Below are 15,300 nucleotides of genomic sequence, written 5' to 3' on the forward strand. Positions count from 1 at the left end.
TTGGAGATGCATGCTGGTGTCTTGGTGAAGTCCTGACGGTAGGTTTTGCCAAGCCAGCAGCATGTATTTGAGATAATCTCCGCCATGGCCGAGCTCGAAAAGGGTACGGAAAGCGTGACCAGCAGTGTATGTAGTGGTCTTGGTATTTTCGATTTGCTGACAACATGCCGAGACGAAAATAGTGAGGCCTGATGTGGAAGCAACTCGCTATGTGATTCCGACCAACAAGAGTGGAGGCGCATCGAAATCTAGTGTGCGCGTCCAATGATCGTAACGCTCAATCGTGCCGTAAAATCCACCGTCCACTGTCTTGGTAACGGAGTTTTCCATACTTTTGTAAGGCGAGCTTGCATCGATCAAGCCTGTGATCGCCCCCAAGATATCGCCTAGCTATCTTGGTGCGGGTAGAGCAAGATCCGTAGTCCTACCCCAGCTCTCAATCAGGCTTAATCTTTCACCAAGACTTCCTTTTCAAGCCATGATCCACATATCCGCGTGGCTGTGCACGACACAAAGGGACGCCGTGCCCAAGGCGCCATCATATACCGGTCTCGATGCGGGCCTAACTTAACTTGTCAGGCGCTATCGGTACCTCAAAACGTCGAAATAGATCGCGGGGTCTCGATTGATGTTCGCGTTACTGCCCGCAGCGGAAAAGTTTAGTGAACTTTCTTGGGTGTTCTTGGCTGCAGTGATGTGAGAATCCTGGAGGAATGCCGCTCATCTCCTGATCTGCTCAGGGTCATGCATCTGAGTTTGCTTACAATCGAAGTTCACGACGCTATTGAATGCGCTTCGTGACCCGTTAGACTTTTGATGTGATGTTGGGGATGGAGAAGGCCCGTTGGCTCCAAACAGATGGAATGACATCACCAGTCGGGCACCTGCCAAGATCCCAGAACAGCGGCTTCTTCTCCGCCTTTTTCACCCTTTACCCTTCTTTCCGCGCGCTACCGAGTTGCTAACCCGGGGTTCGGAAGGCTAGCGACAAGACTGCCCAGGCTGTTTACCATTTCAGTGCTTGCGCTGCTGAAAGTCAAAACACTTCGGCGAACAGATGCTGCGTATGTGTGTCGGTTATGCGGTACACTTCAGGCTTGGGAGCCTTTTTTGTTTGTGATGTTTTCTCGTTTTAGAGTGTCTTTTCGTCACGCATGATGTGGATTGCGGAAGCTCAGGCTTAGGGATGCTGGGCGAATAAGCCGAGTCATCCGGCCAAGCATCAAGCAATTCCTCAATCATGAAAAACCTTTGGAATATAATGCGATTCTGCTACGTGGACAGTTTTTTTCGTCGATTCTTTACCCCTTCTACAACACTTCCAAATCCGCATGACTGACGAACCATGTCCCGTTGTTAGTATCAATTGTCAGATTGGTCTGCACAGTCTTTCCCCCTTTCAAGCTTCCACTCTCCACAACACCACCCGCAACAGGTCTCTGTAACCTATTCTCGCCACTCTTGACCGTGAAATTCGCAATAGGAATCTCCCAGCCATTCCTCGTTACGACAGTTGGCATACCGAAGAAGTTCGCTGTGAGTTCTTCGTGGGAGAAATGCAACTCGAAGTAACCACGGTAGTATAGATCCTGCCACTGAAGTTCAGCGTTGGCAGACTGGATGATAGAAGAGTAGTTGTTGGCGGTTGCGAGAGTAATGTTGGCGCCGTAAGGGCAAGGAGACGTGACGGCTGAGCCAGCGAATTCGACACCAATGCTACCTGCGCCGGTTGCAGAGCTGTAGTTCTTTTCGTCGAGCCAGACGAGGTCGCTGACCCAGGATGCGTGGCTGTCGCCGGCAAGAAAGATGTTGTTGTTGATGTTGTTGCTGTACAAGTGGTTGAGAGTACGGTTCTTATTTGCTTGGTACCCATCCCATGCATCGTAGTTCAGGGGGTTTTCTTCTCCATACGCAGCGGATTGATTGACGCGCGAGAAGACAATCTGAGAGCCTACCATGCGCCACGTTGCGCCGCGTTCGGCAGACTCGGAAAGACTGCGGTAAAACCAGTTTTCTTGACGAGAGCCCATTAAGGAACGGCCTGCATCGTTAGAGATGTCGTGCACGTAGTCTGTGTTCCAGTAAAGATCAGTGATGGAACGGTCGTATTGACGGGTGTCAAGCATCATGAGATCGACAAGTTTTCCAATGGAGACTAAATATGGGTGTACGAAGTCAGTGCATGTCTCACATCCAGTTCGTACAGAAACCCTTACAAGAACGCCAGATGCGGAGATTGTCGTCCATGTCGACTTGGCGAATTGGCATCCACTCATAGTAGGCTCGAACCGCATTCATCTTGCGCTGGTCAACAGATACACCGCCGTCGCGGAGGAAGGAGTCTTCGGTATTGTTGAGTTCAGACATGCCGTCGCGGTAAGTATTATCAGCAACCTCGTGATCGTCCCAAACAGGAATCCACGGAAACTGCTCGTGGCTGGCGAGCAGGTCAAGATCGGTTCGGTATGTAGCGAGCCTCCTTCGGTAGTCGTAAAGAGTGAAGATCTCGTGGTCTGGCTGAGGGATACGGTCGATCGAGTTTCCCCACCCGTAGTCTCCATTCTTGTACTCATAGATGTAGTCACCAAGATGAACAACATAATCGACAGAATCCTAGTCCTGAACTCAGCTCAACGTACGTAGCGTCATTGCCATTAGACTTACCTTGCGGGCAACATTTCCATAAGCGTTGAAGAAACCAAATGGATAGTTTGCGCAACTGTACACCGCAAGACTGACATCGGTGATATCGTCGTCGGCATTTGGTGTAGTCTTCGTGCGTCCAAGAGGACTCTTGTTCTCCGAACCACAGACATTGAACTGGTAGTAGTACGTGCTGTACGCCTTCAAGTTCTTGGCTTCGACCTTGACGGTAAAGTCTACGTCAGAGCTGGTGAAGACCTTTCCGGAGTCGACAACCGTGGAACCGTTCTTGTTGTCGTAGACCTTGTACTCGACGCACACCGGTGCTTTGGAGATCTTGACGTACTTCTCATTGTCATGGTCGAATAGAGGTGCGTACCCTGTGACCGTAAGGTTGGATTGCGAGTTATCGCTTTGAGGAGCGACACGGGTCCAGAGGATGACGCTGTTGGGGTATGGGTCACCTGAGGCGACACCATGGGTAAAGCTCAGGCTAGAGGCGGCATAGCTGCTTGCTGGGTCGTTCCTTTTGACCACCTTGTGAATGGAAACACCAAGAGCTGGGTCTGAATGTGGGTGTAGGGAGTCAGTATATGTCTCACACGGACTTCATACAGGGACATTACTAACGGTGTTCTGAAGGCGAACGGTAGTTGAGGTTCTTCGACCAGCTAGCGCTGGCGGTTGATACCAATGGCAACAAAGAAAGATACTGAAGCTTCATATTGACAAACGGCTGCTAAGTAGAGCGCCGATCAAACATGCAAGCCCGAATCTACCGGCTCTCTGGGCCTTTTTGTAGCTTGAAGAATGTTGAGCCATTTTCGAGCTATCCGACTCGAAGTAAGCTATGCCCATGTATTCTCATGTTTTTACTGCGTCATGCCTGCAGGAACTTCTGTTCCTGAGTAGCGGCATCCCAATCACAGCTCGTGGAGCCAGCATGCTGCCATGCTTGTAAGGTAGGCACGGGATGGTGGGATTCGCGGTAGCGGGGCGAACATCGCAATGTAGGAAAGTTGAGGACGCAACCCAGTAGTCATTCGTCATCAGCAGAATTGCAGCTTTTCTGATTTGCTGTAGCAGCTGGGCTACAGTAGAGATGCAGCACGGCGCCGGTGCACATGCGTGAGTGCTCTGTGCCTATTGGTCAATATGGGCCGCAGTGGATAAGCTTGCCCTGTAGTAAGAAAAGCTTCCCAATACTTCGCGGGTCGACTTGGATAGATTGAGAAGGTACATTTGTAGATCGAAAACGGTAAATAACAGTGTCTACCGAGGTATGATCAAGATAAGTCATGGTTGAGAGCGGAAGCGAAAGTGGCGTCGAAAGGTCGGAGTACACAGCTCCGCATGTTATCTTACGCGACAGGCTGTCAAACCGCTCCGAAGCAACACCGCGAACACTTCCAGAACACTTCCACCTCGTGCAAACAACCTTTACACGAACAGCTTGTATACCCAAAACCCCACGTACACAATTATCGCAAGTACCGGTCGACACCACACAGGCACTTGATCTCCCGCTTGCCACAGAACCCATGTTTCAATACTTGTCCGCGGAGCACCGGGCGTGAACAGCATAGCATTTTTCGCTCCCTCGGTGCGTCGCTGGGCCGCATGTGCATGCTTGAACATTTCCGTCTCATATTTCTCGACGTTCTGGCCAAGAGCATTCACCTGGTCGACTCCTTCACTGGACGAAGTTGACGAGCTGTATGCTACGATATGCTTGGTGAGAACCATAGCATCGTTGAAAGTCGTGTTAACACCGATGCCTGCAAATGGAGTCATGACATGCGCTGCGTCGCCTAAGAGCGTGACGCCTGGCCTGTGCGGCCAGGTGAATCCTACGGGAAGTTGGTAGAGATTCCTCCACACGATTCCCGTTGTCGCTTTTTCGATGGCGTCCAGAAGCTCCGGTCGCCAGTCGTGCAATGACTTCCTCAATACTGTTTTCGCTGATTCGATGTCGCTCTGGGCATCGAAACCGCATGTTTGAGTGAAGTCTTCTGGATGCTGGCCGTAGTAGGATACGTAGATTGACTCATCGGAGAGCTGCTGTATAGCTAGAGTCTTGCCGTCCGAGTATGCGAACACGCTGCCTCTGTTGACAAGTTTGTACACTTCTGGTGCTGTGTGCTCGGCATTGGCGATGAACATTGTCCAACCACCTAGACCGGAGTAATGAGGCTTCTCCGACGTCAATAGATTGCGAGTCTTGCTGAATGCGCCGTCACAACCCACGATCAGGTCGAAACCATCCAACACATCTCCGTTCGCAAATATTAACCTTAGTCCCGTGCTGCACTCTTCAACACGCGACAGCTTGTATCCCCAACGAACTGTGTTAGGAGGTAGGCTCTCCATCAGCATTTTCCTCAGATCCGTACGATCAATCTCCGGTGCATCACCTGAACCTCCTTTTACATCTTCCGTCTTCCGGCCACCTCTTCTCAACCACGTTGTAAGATGTTTATCGGTGACCAGCAAACTCTCGCCATCGTAACGGGCGTACTTCTGGAACTCGTCCCACAGGCCTGCCATCCTAATTGCAGCGAGGCCTGTATCGGCGCGCAAGTCCAAGGTACCACCTTGCGAACGGTAATTGATCGAGCTTTCGGCTTCGAAGATGATGGTCCTGCAGTCGCACTGGGTGAGTAGCAGCCGTGCGAGTATGCAGCCGCCGGGACCTGCACCGATAATCGCTATCTTAGGTGCCATCTCCTTGCCGCCTCGTTATGTGGGTCAGTGTTGTTTCAGTCAGTAAGGCCGATGATTAGGGTCGAAATACATTGTTCATACCCACCTGCTGCTTGGCTTAAGAGCTTAGTTAAGGCTTGTTGAAGCTTATCCGTCAGGCCTCCAATGATGCAGCTGAAATGTGCCTAGGATCGGGCAATACGAACTGCGGTTGCCTTGTGTAACATGGAGCAGGAACGTCGGCCCTTCGGAGCGAGGCGGAAGAGCGAACCACGACTTCAATCGAGCGAGTTTCACAATCGCGATAGCATGAGGAGCTGAAGCCCAAATATGCATTGCAGTAAATATATGCAGCATTGAATGTATGTGCAGAATAAAGGAGGAAAGATATGTACAAAGAAGTAGTCCCTCCACAACTACTTGATTTTCAGTCACGCTCAGAAATGACAACGCATTTAGCTCTGGCTCAGGCTGTACTCAGTAACAGTGAGCTTCGCCTTGTTACCAGAGAAAGGCTCAGTTCCAGCACCGACACTAGTCAAGATCTGGCTGCTAGGCAGACCATGCTTGCTCGTGATTTCCTTAACGAATGTCATCAAGTCGCCATTAAAGTTGTTGACCTGCTTCTCTGCAACGAAGCTGAAGACGTTCATCTGTCCGTTCTTTCCGTTGTACAATTTCCAGGTGTTGCCAGCAAGGTTGACGGTAGCAATGGGGCTTCCCGTAGCGGAAATGGGACCAGCACCACCAAGGGCACCAACCCAGATCATGATCTCGTACTCTGGGGAGCCGTCGACCTTTGAAGAGGTGAAGAGGTCGTAGGAGACGTTTGCGACAAGGTCATCGCCTGCGTAGGTCCACTTCCAGACGGAGGGGAGAGACTTGATGGAAGAGACTGCCTTCTGGGTGATCTTGGTGACGACGTTGGCGTAGGACTTGACGTGTCCAGGACTAGAAGCGGATTTTGTCAGTGTTGGAATTAATAGCAGAGTGAGAAAAGGACATACCCGCCAGTCCAGGACCACGATGTGTGCCACTTGAGGGACCTGCCGCTGAGGCCGTCAACGCCGGTGCATTGAGAACCAGAGGTGGCATCGGCTTGGCCCCAAAGGTTGTTGTAAACGGTGTAGTCACCGGTTACGGTGCTGTCCCATTGTCCGCAGTAGTCCGCACGCTTCTGGATGGTAGCGGTAGGTACAGCGAGGGCAAGCGATGCCGTGCTGGCGATAAGGAGTGCGCTGAACTTCATATTGAAATGTGGTAGAAGAAGTAAGATGTAAGGAGTGTAGTGGTCGATATGGATGTTAGATTCAAAGTTGGATATTTAGGTAGGCTTCGATCATGCTTAAGTACAACGCCAAACATACATACGAGCCAAGGAGATAAAAAGAGGAGAACGTGCCCACGGAGTATCTGTAATGGTAGTCTACCTCCGTTGTTTCGAAGGTATGTACATGTCAAGCGACTATTCCGAAAGGAGCCGTTACTCCTCTCCAGGGTGTCCCATGGTCAGGCCGCGTACTTGTCGATCACCCGAGTAAGGTGTGAGGGCTACCTGGAAGATTGGTGGATTTGACAGCATACTAGCGATAATATAACCGGCGGAAGAACCCCAGAAACCGATCAGCTATGAGATCTTCACATATGGCCTTGTTGGTGATGTGCATCGATTCTGCGTTGCGACGGTTATGTTCCGAGGCGATGGATCCCTGCCCGGCAAGTCAGGGTTCTCCACAAGTCATGCCATGCGCCTGAAACATTTCGCCGATGCTTGATGAAGCCAATATAAACGTCGGTGGGACTAAGGAAATGAGGCCACAATAATTTTCCGGCGCTCATGCGTGGGATCTCGACCTGACGTCAGCCGGGCAGTCTCTAGTCGGTACGGACGAAAGACTCCTCTACTACGAGCGATCGAAGGAATTCCATGTCGCCTTCATTGCCGGTATCGCAAAAGGATTTCATTGTGGGCTGCAAGTGTTAGAGACGAGCGAACAAATGTAACTTGGGCTACTCACAGTGCCCATATCACCCTTCCGGTCGACCTTCCAGGTATTGCCCGATTGACGGATTTCCTGTTGTACGTAAAAGGACTCTGGATCTGATGCTTTCCAGAAACCAGTGAGCTTCCTGGTCACCTTCTTCACTGTCTGTTCCGTGTTAGGCATGATCGGTGCGTCCAGCCATGATTGAATATTCTCCCATTTCTTGTCCGGTAAGTCCCATCTGCCGCCGTCAGATGCCTGCATAAGCACATCTACACTGAGTTCTTCGACATGGGGGAAGTGCTGAAGCATTCGACTAATGGCAACCGAGGCAGCGTTAGGCTTCGCTGCCTCACCAGGGTTGATTCGAGCATTTCCACGCTTGTCGATGAAGACGGGTGGGCCACCGTTCCACCAGTCGTAACCGGGCCACAGGGTCAATCTCAGCTTCTTGTTCCTCTCCATTATTGGGAGTAGTGCCAAAAACCGAGGCGAAACTTCGTCGCGTGTCGGAATATAGTAACCATGAGCCCCACGTAGTTGTCTCTGAATCTCCAGCGTGATTCGCGGGGTGCCATCATCGCAGGCACGCTCTGCTTCCTCAGCAAATTCGGTCCCTAATCGTTCAGCTAGGATGTTGCTGAGGGGTCGATTCTCGGGGGTTGAGAGTGCTACAGATATTGTTGGATCAAGACGGTGTTCCAGGCACTCTTCTCGCAGCTGCCGACAAGTGGCCAAGATGTTCGCAGGCGGACGAGAAGGCAGATAGATACGCGTATCGAGGTAAGTGTCAATGGCGCTTTGGCGTGATTTGTACAGATTCTGTGTATCCTTGGTCGAGGTTGATGTGTAAACGTATTGGGGTAGAATAAGGTAGCCAAGGATCTCGTCACGCAACTCGCGCGGAAGAGCCAGAAATGGTGAGTGAGGAGTGACAGACATTGTTGTTTCAACGGACCGTGATCATGTGCTTGGGATTTTGTTACAACGTTGAGTGTTGGGGCTCTGAGGTACGTATATCTAGCGGTGGCAGATTGTTTATGTTGCAGCCTTGCGGAGCGGATTTCCGCGGTCCGCACATGGTCTATGAGGCTGTCGAAGGACGCCTGATCTTTCGACACATTCCAGAACATTACTTTCGCATGAGCATTCTTAGGCACGGCTGCTTCGCAGTGGGGTCATAGGGCTGTTCCGCGAACAAATATCGCGGTGTGCGCTCCAGTCCATGCTCACAGAGATGCACAGTGAAAGTAAGATATGACCTTGATCGTCGCGGAAACTTGATGTCATGCTGAAATTACTACCGGCAGTACGGGTACTGGAGATGCAATTGCTAAGACGATGTCGGTGTCAGGGGGGCGTTTTCACATGCGGCTGGGGCGCAGATGCGGAGATCTGGGGATGGTTCGCAGAGTGGGATGACATCGTGCAGGGTCTAAGCGGGGCGTGTTTGCTTTGCGGCTCCAGCGCAAACAACCTGGCGGGTTCGAGCTTGTGATTGAGGCATGCCAAACCTCACCGCCTACCACAGACATGCGTGCTGATCTCTGTGCCTTCTCTCCCTGATATTCATTCAAACATCCACGCCGATACATGACAGCGTAACGTCACATTTTGATGGGTGTTGCGTTGTGTTGCCGCTGTTCCGCGTACTCTCCAGCGCCCATCTGAACTGATGCGATATCCTGTATCAACCAAGGCTCGACAGAACAGATCGCAACATTATGGCAAACAATGGCAGAGCGCGCAAGGTTTCCGAACAAAGGGAACCGTCGAGAAGACAGTTGCGCTCCACAAACGGAGTGCGTCCTCTGCCTGAAGCAAACGCGTCAAGTCAGGTACGTCAAACTTCACCTGCAGCCGCCGCTATCACACGTCCCCTTGCTCCTGTCTGAATGCTCACATGCAATAGCCTGCATCCATCTTTGCTAGTCCCACGCCCTCTCCACGTCCAGAAGCCGCGACTACCTCATCGAACCCTTTCCAGCCTACCACTCATTCCTTCTTTGCACCCGAAGAGGCGACATCTTCAACCCCGTTGACACCTTCCCGACCCTTGTCCCCACGCGACCGCATACACAGAGAGAACTTTCGGCGTGGACCGGGGGCAACCGATAGAAACTCGCCCTGGGCTTCTACATCACAGACTGCTACAGCCCAAACACAAGACGGCCAAGATTCAAATTCAGCCGACTCGTACGAACGAGATCTTGCTTTCGCGTTACAGTACGATTGGTTAGGTGAAGACGATTCGGACTCGTTGGGAGAGGAGGATTTTGACCATCCCGCAACTGTTCCCCGTCTTTACTCGTCGCGCAATCGCCCTGAAGACCACGACTTCGAAAACGCGCGAACCACCTCATCAGGCATGCACTTTGTAAGGAGAAGACCTCGAACAGATCTACCTGCACCCTACCACGTGTATCGCGGCCTTACGGAACTCAATGCTCGGAAGCGATCACTCGACAAATACGAGGGTGTCGACGAGATGGATGTTACACACTCCTTGCAATGCAAGGGTGCCACTGCCGTCATGCTATACAACAGCGTCAGCCCAAATCCCAACGCGAACGACATTTGGCCCGAATGCCGCAGCTCAGCAAAACTACCCGCCAAATATTTCTTACTAGACCAGAATAGACAACCTCAGAATAAACAACCTGCATCCGACTTGATATCAAAGCCTCGTTCATCTAAAAAGAATGGTAAGAAAGCAGCAAAGGCAGCAAAGGCTCAGCCAGATAAAGGGTCGCAGGACCTTCTTCCTGATGCCCCAATTTATCGCCCCGAATGGAAACTGCCTGTGGAATTAGTCGAGCTCATCGCGGAGCACCTTGACCGTGACGACATCAAAGCACTGCGGCTTGTAAGCCGCGAGCTGAACCAATATGTCTCGCAGGTCATCTTCCAGACAGTCGTCGTTCCCTTCAACACCGAGATATACGGTATGCTGGGACAAGAAACAAAGCCTGACCTCAAGGGCAAAAGGCGAGCAAGAATAGATAAGCCTAGCTATTCGTGGAAAAATGCAAACGGAGACGAAGTGTATAATGGCCATGGCCTTGATGTTTTCCGCGGCTTTGGTGGACACATCAGGAAGTTTGGTATGAGTTTCGAAGTCAGTGAAGACTCACTCTCCATGCCGCCCGTCAAGTCACTCACAGAGAGAAAGACGAGCTTTTGGGGAAGTTACGATTGGCCTTACGAACAATATCGCCGCTTTGCTGCTGTCGCCGGCCTTGAGACTGCCGCTGACGAAACACCACGAATGAAGACAGCATTCTCCGAGCTCACCAAAGTCAAAGAACTAGCATTGTCCCTTGACAGTGGCCTAGGGTGGCTAAACGGCCCGGACAGATCCATTCGGGCACGTGTGTTGCATAGACCTCCCCAAGTCTTTGGCACAACCAAAGCTGTTCCAGATCGCAGAGCGCAAGCTCAGCAGGAACTTTGGAAACACATTGAAGCATGTCATCAGAACGATGCCAGCGAAGTCAAGCTGGCTATGTTGTACAGGATTGACGGACAACCCGCTCTTTCCAAGCTGAAAGAAGCCAACAAGCTAGCAGACGTGCAACCGCAAATGCCCTATCTGGATCCTCAGCTTTTACGCGCAGCAATTCCTTTTGATGCTGCTAACATCCCTGTTCCCCCTAGCTTTGATGACCCATATGTCCTGGACCAGTTTGTGTCAACACCGTCACCTTCAGGCACAGGCATTCTGTTTTCGTCGACCAAATTGCCATCGGAAGGGGCGCAGCTTGTGAACCCTGTCATACCTGCCAACCTTACCACAGCACAGAGGGAATGGTTGTTAGAGACTGAATGGGCACAGCGGGCCTTCATGTCCTCGTATTTGCTCTCTGTCATCGACAATCCGATTACATTCCAGCCAGTACACACTTTCAACATTTCAGGACTCTCTGATCGTTATCTGCCAATGCTAAACCGTTCGGACTTCTGGGACGCACTGCCCAATCTTCGTAATGTCACTCTCATGCTAATACCAGGCTGGCGAACAGTAGAGAAAGACGAGGCTGGCTTCGTGGACACGCCAAAGACCAATCCAACCCAAAGCATCGGTGTGCTTTTCGACCTTCTTCATGATCATATTAGTTTTCGGTCGAATATTCGTCATTTGAAAGTCGGTTTCGTCACTGGAGGTGAGCATGCCGAAGGACTTCACGCAAGGAATAAGTTGTTGTTCCCTGCTCCCGTTGTGGATCTGCGAGTTCGTGCACAACCTTCTTCTTTCCACCCTGCAGGGCTGGTTTCAACCGACGCCGCTTGCTTGGAAGAATGTTTGCTACGACTCCCTCATGTCGAGCAGCTAGTCTTGCACAACTGTTGGGTTACACCGTCAGCTTTGTTGCAATTCGTTAAGTTACATGATCGCCATAAGCTGCAAAATTTGGTACTGGATTCCGTATCACTTACGGCTGTGTTGCGCCCACCGAATGTCAACCCAAACAATGTAGCTCATCAGGCAGCAGCACTTCAGAACATAATGCCGCCACCTGGAGTGGGCGCATTGTTGGGTGCTGTTGGTGCTCATGGTCCGCAATTGATGCCAAATCAACCGCAGTTCTTACATGCTTATTTCCAGATGCTCCAGATGCAACTTCAGCATCTACAGGCCAACGCAGCTGGCATCCAACACAACAACAACATTGCTGCTTTACAAAATCAATTGCAGCAGCAAATTGGACAGATCCAAAACAATCAAGGACATCAGCATCACCATCAAGGTCAGGTTCAAGGTCAGGCTCAAGCCCCGACACAACCGCAGGTACAACAACAACAGCCTGGGACATTTGCTCAGCACTTTGCGAATGTTGCCCAGTTGGCTACTCAGATCCATCAATTGCAGACTCAGATTGCTACAGGCCAGGCTCAGCCTCCACCTGTTGCCGCGCCAGCGACCGGACACACTGCTGGGAATCCACAGTCGATACTCAAGGCACAGCCCCGTGAAGGCTCTTGGATGGACATTATTGATCAGATCTCACCCGGCACTAATCTCTCTGACTTTGAGTCAGATCATTCCAAAGCCGACAGCGATCGTATCACCTCACTGCGATCGGTCGAGTTTGTTTCTTGTGGCTATGCAAAGCTTACTCACGCGTCGTTTGATCAATCTGACATCGATCCTCGTAATATCGCAGCCATGTTGCGCAACCCAGCATTCAACAAGCGAGCAATCGCTTTGTCTCCCGCTATGCTAAGTAACAAGTGGGCTTATTTGGGAGAGATTGTGCAGGAGATTGAGCCTTCCGAGCTTGCTGCGCTCAATGCGGGTTGGAATTTGAGTACCGGCTGGGATGATACTGAAGCTGCGCAGGCTGTCGAGTTCGACGGTCTTCTCGCTGGTGGTACAGGGCGTTTCACAGGCATCATACGGCAATCGGATAGAGTTGTCGATGAGGCTTCTACGAGTTAGTGGAATGCGCTTGGACACTCTGGTCTTGTTGTATGTATGCTGACAAGTGCTCTAGGTCTCTGCGCGCTTTACTCACGGTTTCAAAGGATTGAACTGTGATGAAACGTTAGGATGAGTGCTTATGAGCTGTGATACTACGATGCTTGTATAGAGTATGGAGTTCAATGCTGGTGGTCTAAGCCATTTTCTTAAAGTGTGTACACTGGCGGTTGGAGTTCTGTAGTTGTGGATCACCTGTGTTATGGGAGACGGTCCTAGTCCGACCGAAGATTTTCTAAGACGACCAAATCCATCCATGTACAAGATATGAAAGATGCATATAATAGATAATCGGGAGAATCCAATAATGCGATGCTTCCCACAGGAATTTCAATATGGTATGGTGACATCAGCCTACTAGAGGGTGCATGTCTTACGCCCTGGTTTCGTGTTGTGCTTCTACCAGCAGATAATGTAGCGAGTGTCTTAACGGTGTAGGATATATCTAGGGACATTGCAGGATATACTCTCTTTCTCTATTCAGGCCATATATATTTCTCTAAAAAGAAGAAGTCATGTCTATTCGCATCCCCTATATCTTCAACTCTCAGCCAATCACCTCCACTCATCACATACCCTCTACTCAAAACCGGCCGGCTCGACCACTGCGGGGAAAGCCGGCTCACCAAGCCGACTCGTACAAGCTGCCTTCCAGTTCTTTGGTGTATACTTATCCACGATAGCTTTGAATGCGTCCAGCGTGCAGAAAGTAGTATCGCCCTCTAAATGCTTACCGGGAGCTTTGCAGCCAGGTATCTGCATAATCTTGTCATTGTAGCGGAGGCGGACGTAGTAGTCGTTTAGCTGATCGCGTTGGGCGGGTGTGAGATCGGTGATGGGTTTACGTGCTATGCCTTCTGGTGCGAGACTGGAGTCGGATGAGATTTTTGTGCTGCCGAAGAGGGAGGACCACCAGCTTTGACTCTTGGTGGCAGTGTTCTGTTCCGTAGGAGTAGGTGCTTGCTCAATGCCAGCAGGGTTTCGCTTTCTGAACATTTCAACGGCGATGTGGGATGTGAATGGGGGCCACTTTTCGCCGTCAAAAGCGCCGAGAGATGTTAGGACACCGGCTAGTGTCGTATCGTGGCATCCGGACATCTAAACGTGGGTGTGTGAGATTAGGGCATATCTCACATGTAGTTGGTACAAGGACACTTACAGCAAAGCGGATGTTGGTTTCGCCGCCTCGACCCTTGCCTAACTTGCCGTCTACGCCTCCAACTTCTACAATGCCAGAGTTGCCATTGCGTTCGACGCTGCCGACCATTCGCGAGGTGATATCACCCATCAAGCCACCAATGCCGAGCATTCGGTACTCGGAGGACTCATTGTAGCCTTGGTACCACTCTTCAACCGCAATCTTATCAATGATTGAGCGAGCCTTGGGGTCATAGAACTCTTTTGGTAGCTTGGTTTCGGGCCCATGTGCATCTGTAGCATTGAGGGTGTCCATTATACCTGAGAGTCGAGGGTGAGAGTCCACGGCTACCTTTTGCTGCTCAGGCATCCACTTGGAGAGGACCTTGGTGAGGTAACGCATGTCATTTGTGTCGTTCCAACGCTCAGCAGCGCGTTGCGCGAATGCTCGACTTAGTTGAGCAAAGCGCCTACAGCTAGCATCATTGGGAAAGAGTGTCTCATCAGCTGGAGTTCTTTGAATGATGGTTGGTGGAGGGAAGTCAGCAGTTCGTGCTGATGGTGGATAGAAGCCCCAGAAGGCTTGTTGAACAGACTCCAGGGCACGTGGAATAGGTGTCGCGCGCAGGTAGATCATATCGCTATCTGAGATGAGCTGAGGCATGAACTTTAGTTGATTGACATAGAGATGGCGGAGGCGCTCTCCTAGGGCTAGAGTTGTCTCACGGCCCTTATCAGTAAGTTCACCGGGCTGGCATATGGCATCAAACTCGCCCTGAGGGCCCGATGCGATAACAGGGCCATCATCCATGCCAAAGGTTTCGAGGCGGCGTCGGTATTTGAGCTGATCCCATTTCGAAAAGTCCTTGGTATTCAGGATTATACTAGTGAGTTGTCGGGCGGAATTGCAGTATGGCCAGTAGGGTGGCAATCCAGTCTAATGTTGGTGTCAACAACCGCATTGCCAATTCGTGATGCAGACGCCTACATTCTGAAAGCGAGGTGATACAGGACTTCTTTCGCCTAGATGTATACGTTAGTATCCAGGCTTATGGATGTGTCGGTAAGATGCGGAGGAACCTCACCATGGCGAAGTAGCTAGTGTTTCAGTCAGCGGTAGCACAAGGGGATGCTACATTATTGGTGCTTACGATTTGTACGAGCTGTAGTTCAAGCTCTTTTGGATAAAGCTTATCGAGCTCTTCCTGCGAATAGAACTGCCGCGGTATCAGGGTAGTCATCGCGCGCTCTATCAATAGATCTGGACGTAAGAATTGAGAGAAGAGGGTATGCTTGGATTCTCTTCTGCACTAGAGATGATGCACAACGAGGTAGAATCGGAACAGAGACGTT

General features: G+C 51.0%; 6 protein-coding genes across 6 annotated transcripts; 1 reads left to right on the top strand and 5 right to left on the bottom strand.

The window, feature by feature from the left end:
• Positions 1 to 1,310: 1,310 nt before the first annotated feature.
• On the bottom strand, positions 1,311 to 3,367 carry CC77DRAFT_939608 (phosphodiesterase/alkaline phosphatase D precursor; the record flags this gene model as incomplete). The annotated part of the gene is made up of 4 exons (XM_018534682.1): positions 1,311 to 2,155; positions 2,217 to 2,613; positions 2,665 to 3,209; positions 3,274 to 3,367. 4 exons carry the CDS (start codon positions 3,365 to 3,367, stop codon positions 1,311 to 1,313), a joined length of 1,881 nt encoding a protein of 626 aa, XP_018383919.1.
• A 716-nt stretch (positions 3,368 to 4,083) lies between these two features.
• On the bottom strand, positions 4,084 to 5,367 carry CC77DRAFT_939674 (FAD/NAD(P)-binding domain-containing protein; the record flags this gene model as incomplete). The annotated part of the gene is made up of 1 exon (XM_018534688.1): positions 4,084 to 5,367. One exon carries the CDS (start codon positions 5,365 to 5,367, stop codon positions 4,084 to 4,086), a length of 1,284 nt encoding a protein of 427 aa, XP_018383920.1.
• A 434-nt stretch (positions 5,368 to 5,801) lies between these two features.
• CC77DRAFT_1032606 (endoglucanase A precursor) lies at positions 5,802 to 6,595 on the bottom strand (the record flags this gene model as incomplete). Its single annotated transcript, XM_018526753.1, has 2 exons — positions 5,802 to 6,297; positions 6,354 to 6,595. The coding sequence occupies 2 exons, from the start codon at positions 6,593 to 6,595 to the stop codon at positions 5,802 to 5,804; spliced, it is 738 nt and encodes a 245-aa protein (XP_018383921.1).
• Positions 6,596 to 6,945: 350 nt separating this feature from the next.
• Positions 6,946 to 8,717, bottom strand: CC77DRAFT_197715 (hypothetical protein). The gene is made up of 2 exons (XM_018530572.1): positions 7,365 to 8,717; positions 6,946 to 7,317 (listed from the first exon to the last, which is right to left on the bottom strand). Exons 1-2 carry the CDS (start codon positions 8,271 to 8,273, stop codon positions 7,222 to 7,224), a joined length of 1,005 nt encoding a protein of 334 aa, XP_018383922.1. The 5' UTR covers positions 8,274 to 8,717; the 3' UTR covers positions 6,946 to 7,221.
• A 6-nt stretch (positions 8,718 to 8,723) lies between these two features.
• Positions 8,724 to 13,107, top strand: CC77DRAFT_1022067 (hypothetical protein). The gene is made up of 2 exons (XM_018525384.1): positions 8,724 to 9,169; positions 9,244 to 13,107. Exons 1-2 carry the CDS (start codon positions 9,056 to 9,058, stop codon positions 12,769 to 12,771), a joined length of 3,642 nt encoding a protein of 1,213 aa, XP_018383923.1. The 5' UTR covers positions 8,724 to 9,055; the 3' UTR covers positions 12,772 to 13,107.
• An 82-nt stretch (positions 13,108 to 13,189) lies between these two features.
• CC77DRAFT_992849 (phosphoglycerate mutase-like protein) lies at positions 13,190 to 15,296 on the bottom strand. Its single transcript, XM_018536393.1, has 5 exons — positions 15,099 to 15,296; positions 15,033 to 15,045; positions 14,936 to 14,970; positions 13,970 to 14,884; positions 13,190 to 13,908 (listed from the first exon to the last, which is right to left on the bottom strand). The coding sequence occupies exons 1-5, from the start codon at positions 15,186 to 15,188 to the stop codon at positions 13,390 to 13,392; spliced, it is 1,572 nt and encodes a 523-aa protein (XP_018383924.1). The 5' UTR covers positions 15,189 to 15,296; the 3' UTR covers positions 13,190 to 13,389.
• Between the last annotated feature and the right edge of the window lie 4 nt (positions 15,297 to 15,300).

This window comes from Alternaria alternata (assembly GCF_001642055.1).
Source record: "Alternaria alternata strain SRC1lrK2f unplaced genomic scaffold CC77scaffold_15, whole genome shotgun sequence".
Lineage (NCBI taxonomy): Eukaryota > Fungi > Ascomycota > Dothideomycetes > Pleosporales > Pleosporaceae > Alternaria > Alternaria alternata.

Bases quoted from the DNA above. Each gene is read 5' to 3' on its own strand.
- CC77DRAFT_1022067 (XM_018525384.1), top strand. From the start codon at position 9,056: ATGGCAAACAATGGCAGAGCGCGCAAGGTTTCCGAACAAAGGGAACCG. The intron at 9,170-9,243 runs GTACGTCAAACT...CACATGCAATAG, and splicing joins AAGCAAACGCGTCAAGTCAG to CCTGCATCCATCTTTGCTAG.
- CC77DRAFT_992849 (XM_018536393.1), bottom strand. From the start codon at position 15,188: ATGACTACCCTGATACCGCGGCAGTTCTATTCGCAGGAAGAGCTCGAT. The intron at 14,885-14,935 runs GTAGGCGTCTGC...CACCAACATTAG, and splicing joins TATCACCTCGCTTTCAGAAT to ACTGGATTGCCACCCTACTG. The intron at 13,909-13,969 runs GTAAGTGTCCTT...ACCCACGTTTAG, and splicing joins AAACCAACATCCGCTTTGCT to ATGTCCGGATGCCACGATAC.
- CC77DRAFT_197715 (XM_018530572.1), bottom strand. From the start codon at position 8,273: ATGTCTGTCACTCCTCACTCACCATTTCTGGCTCTTCCGCGCGAGTTG. The intron at 7,318-7,364 runs GTGAGTAGCCCA...TAACACTTGCAG, and splicing joins GGAAGGGTGATATGGGCACT to CCCACAATGAAATCCTTTTG.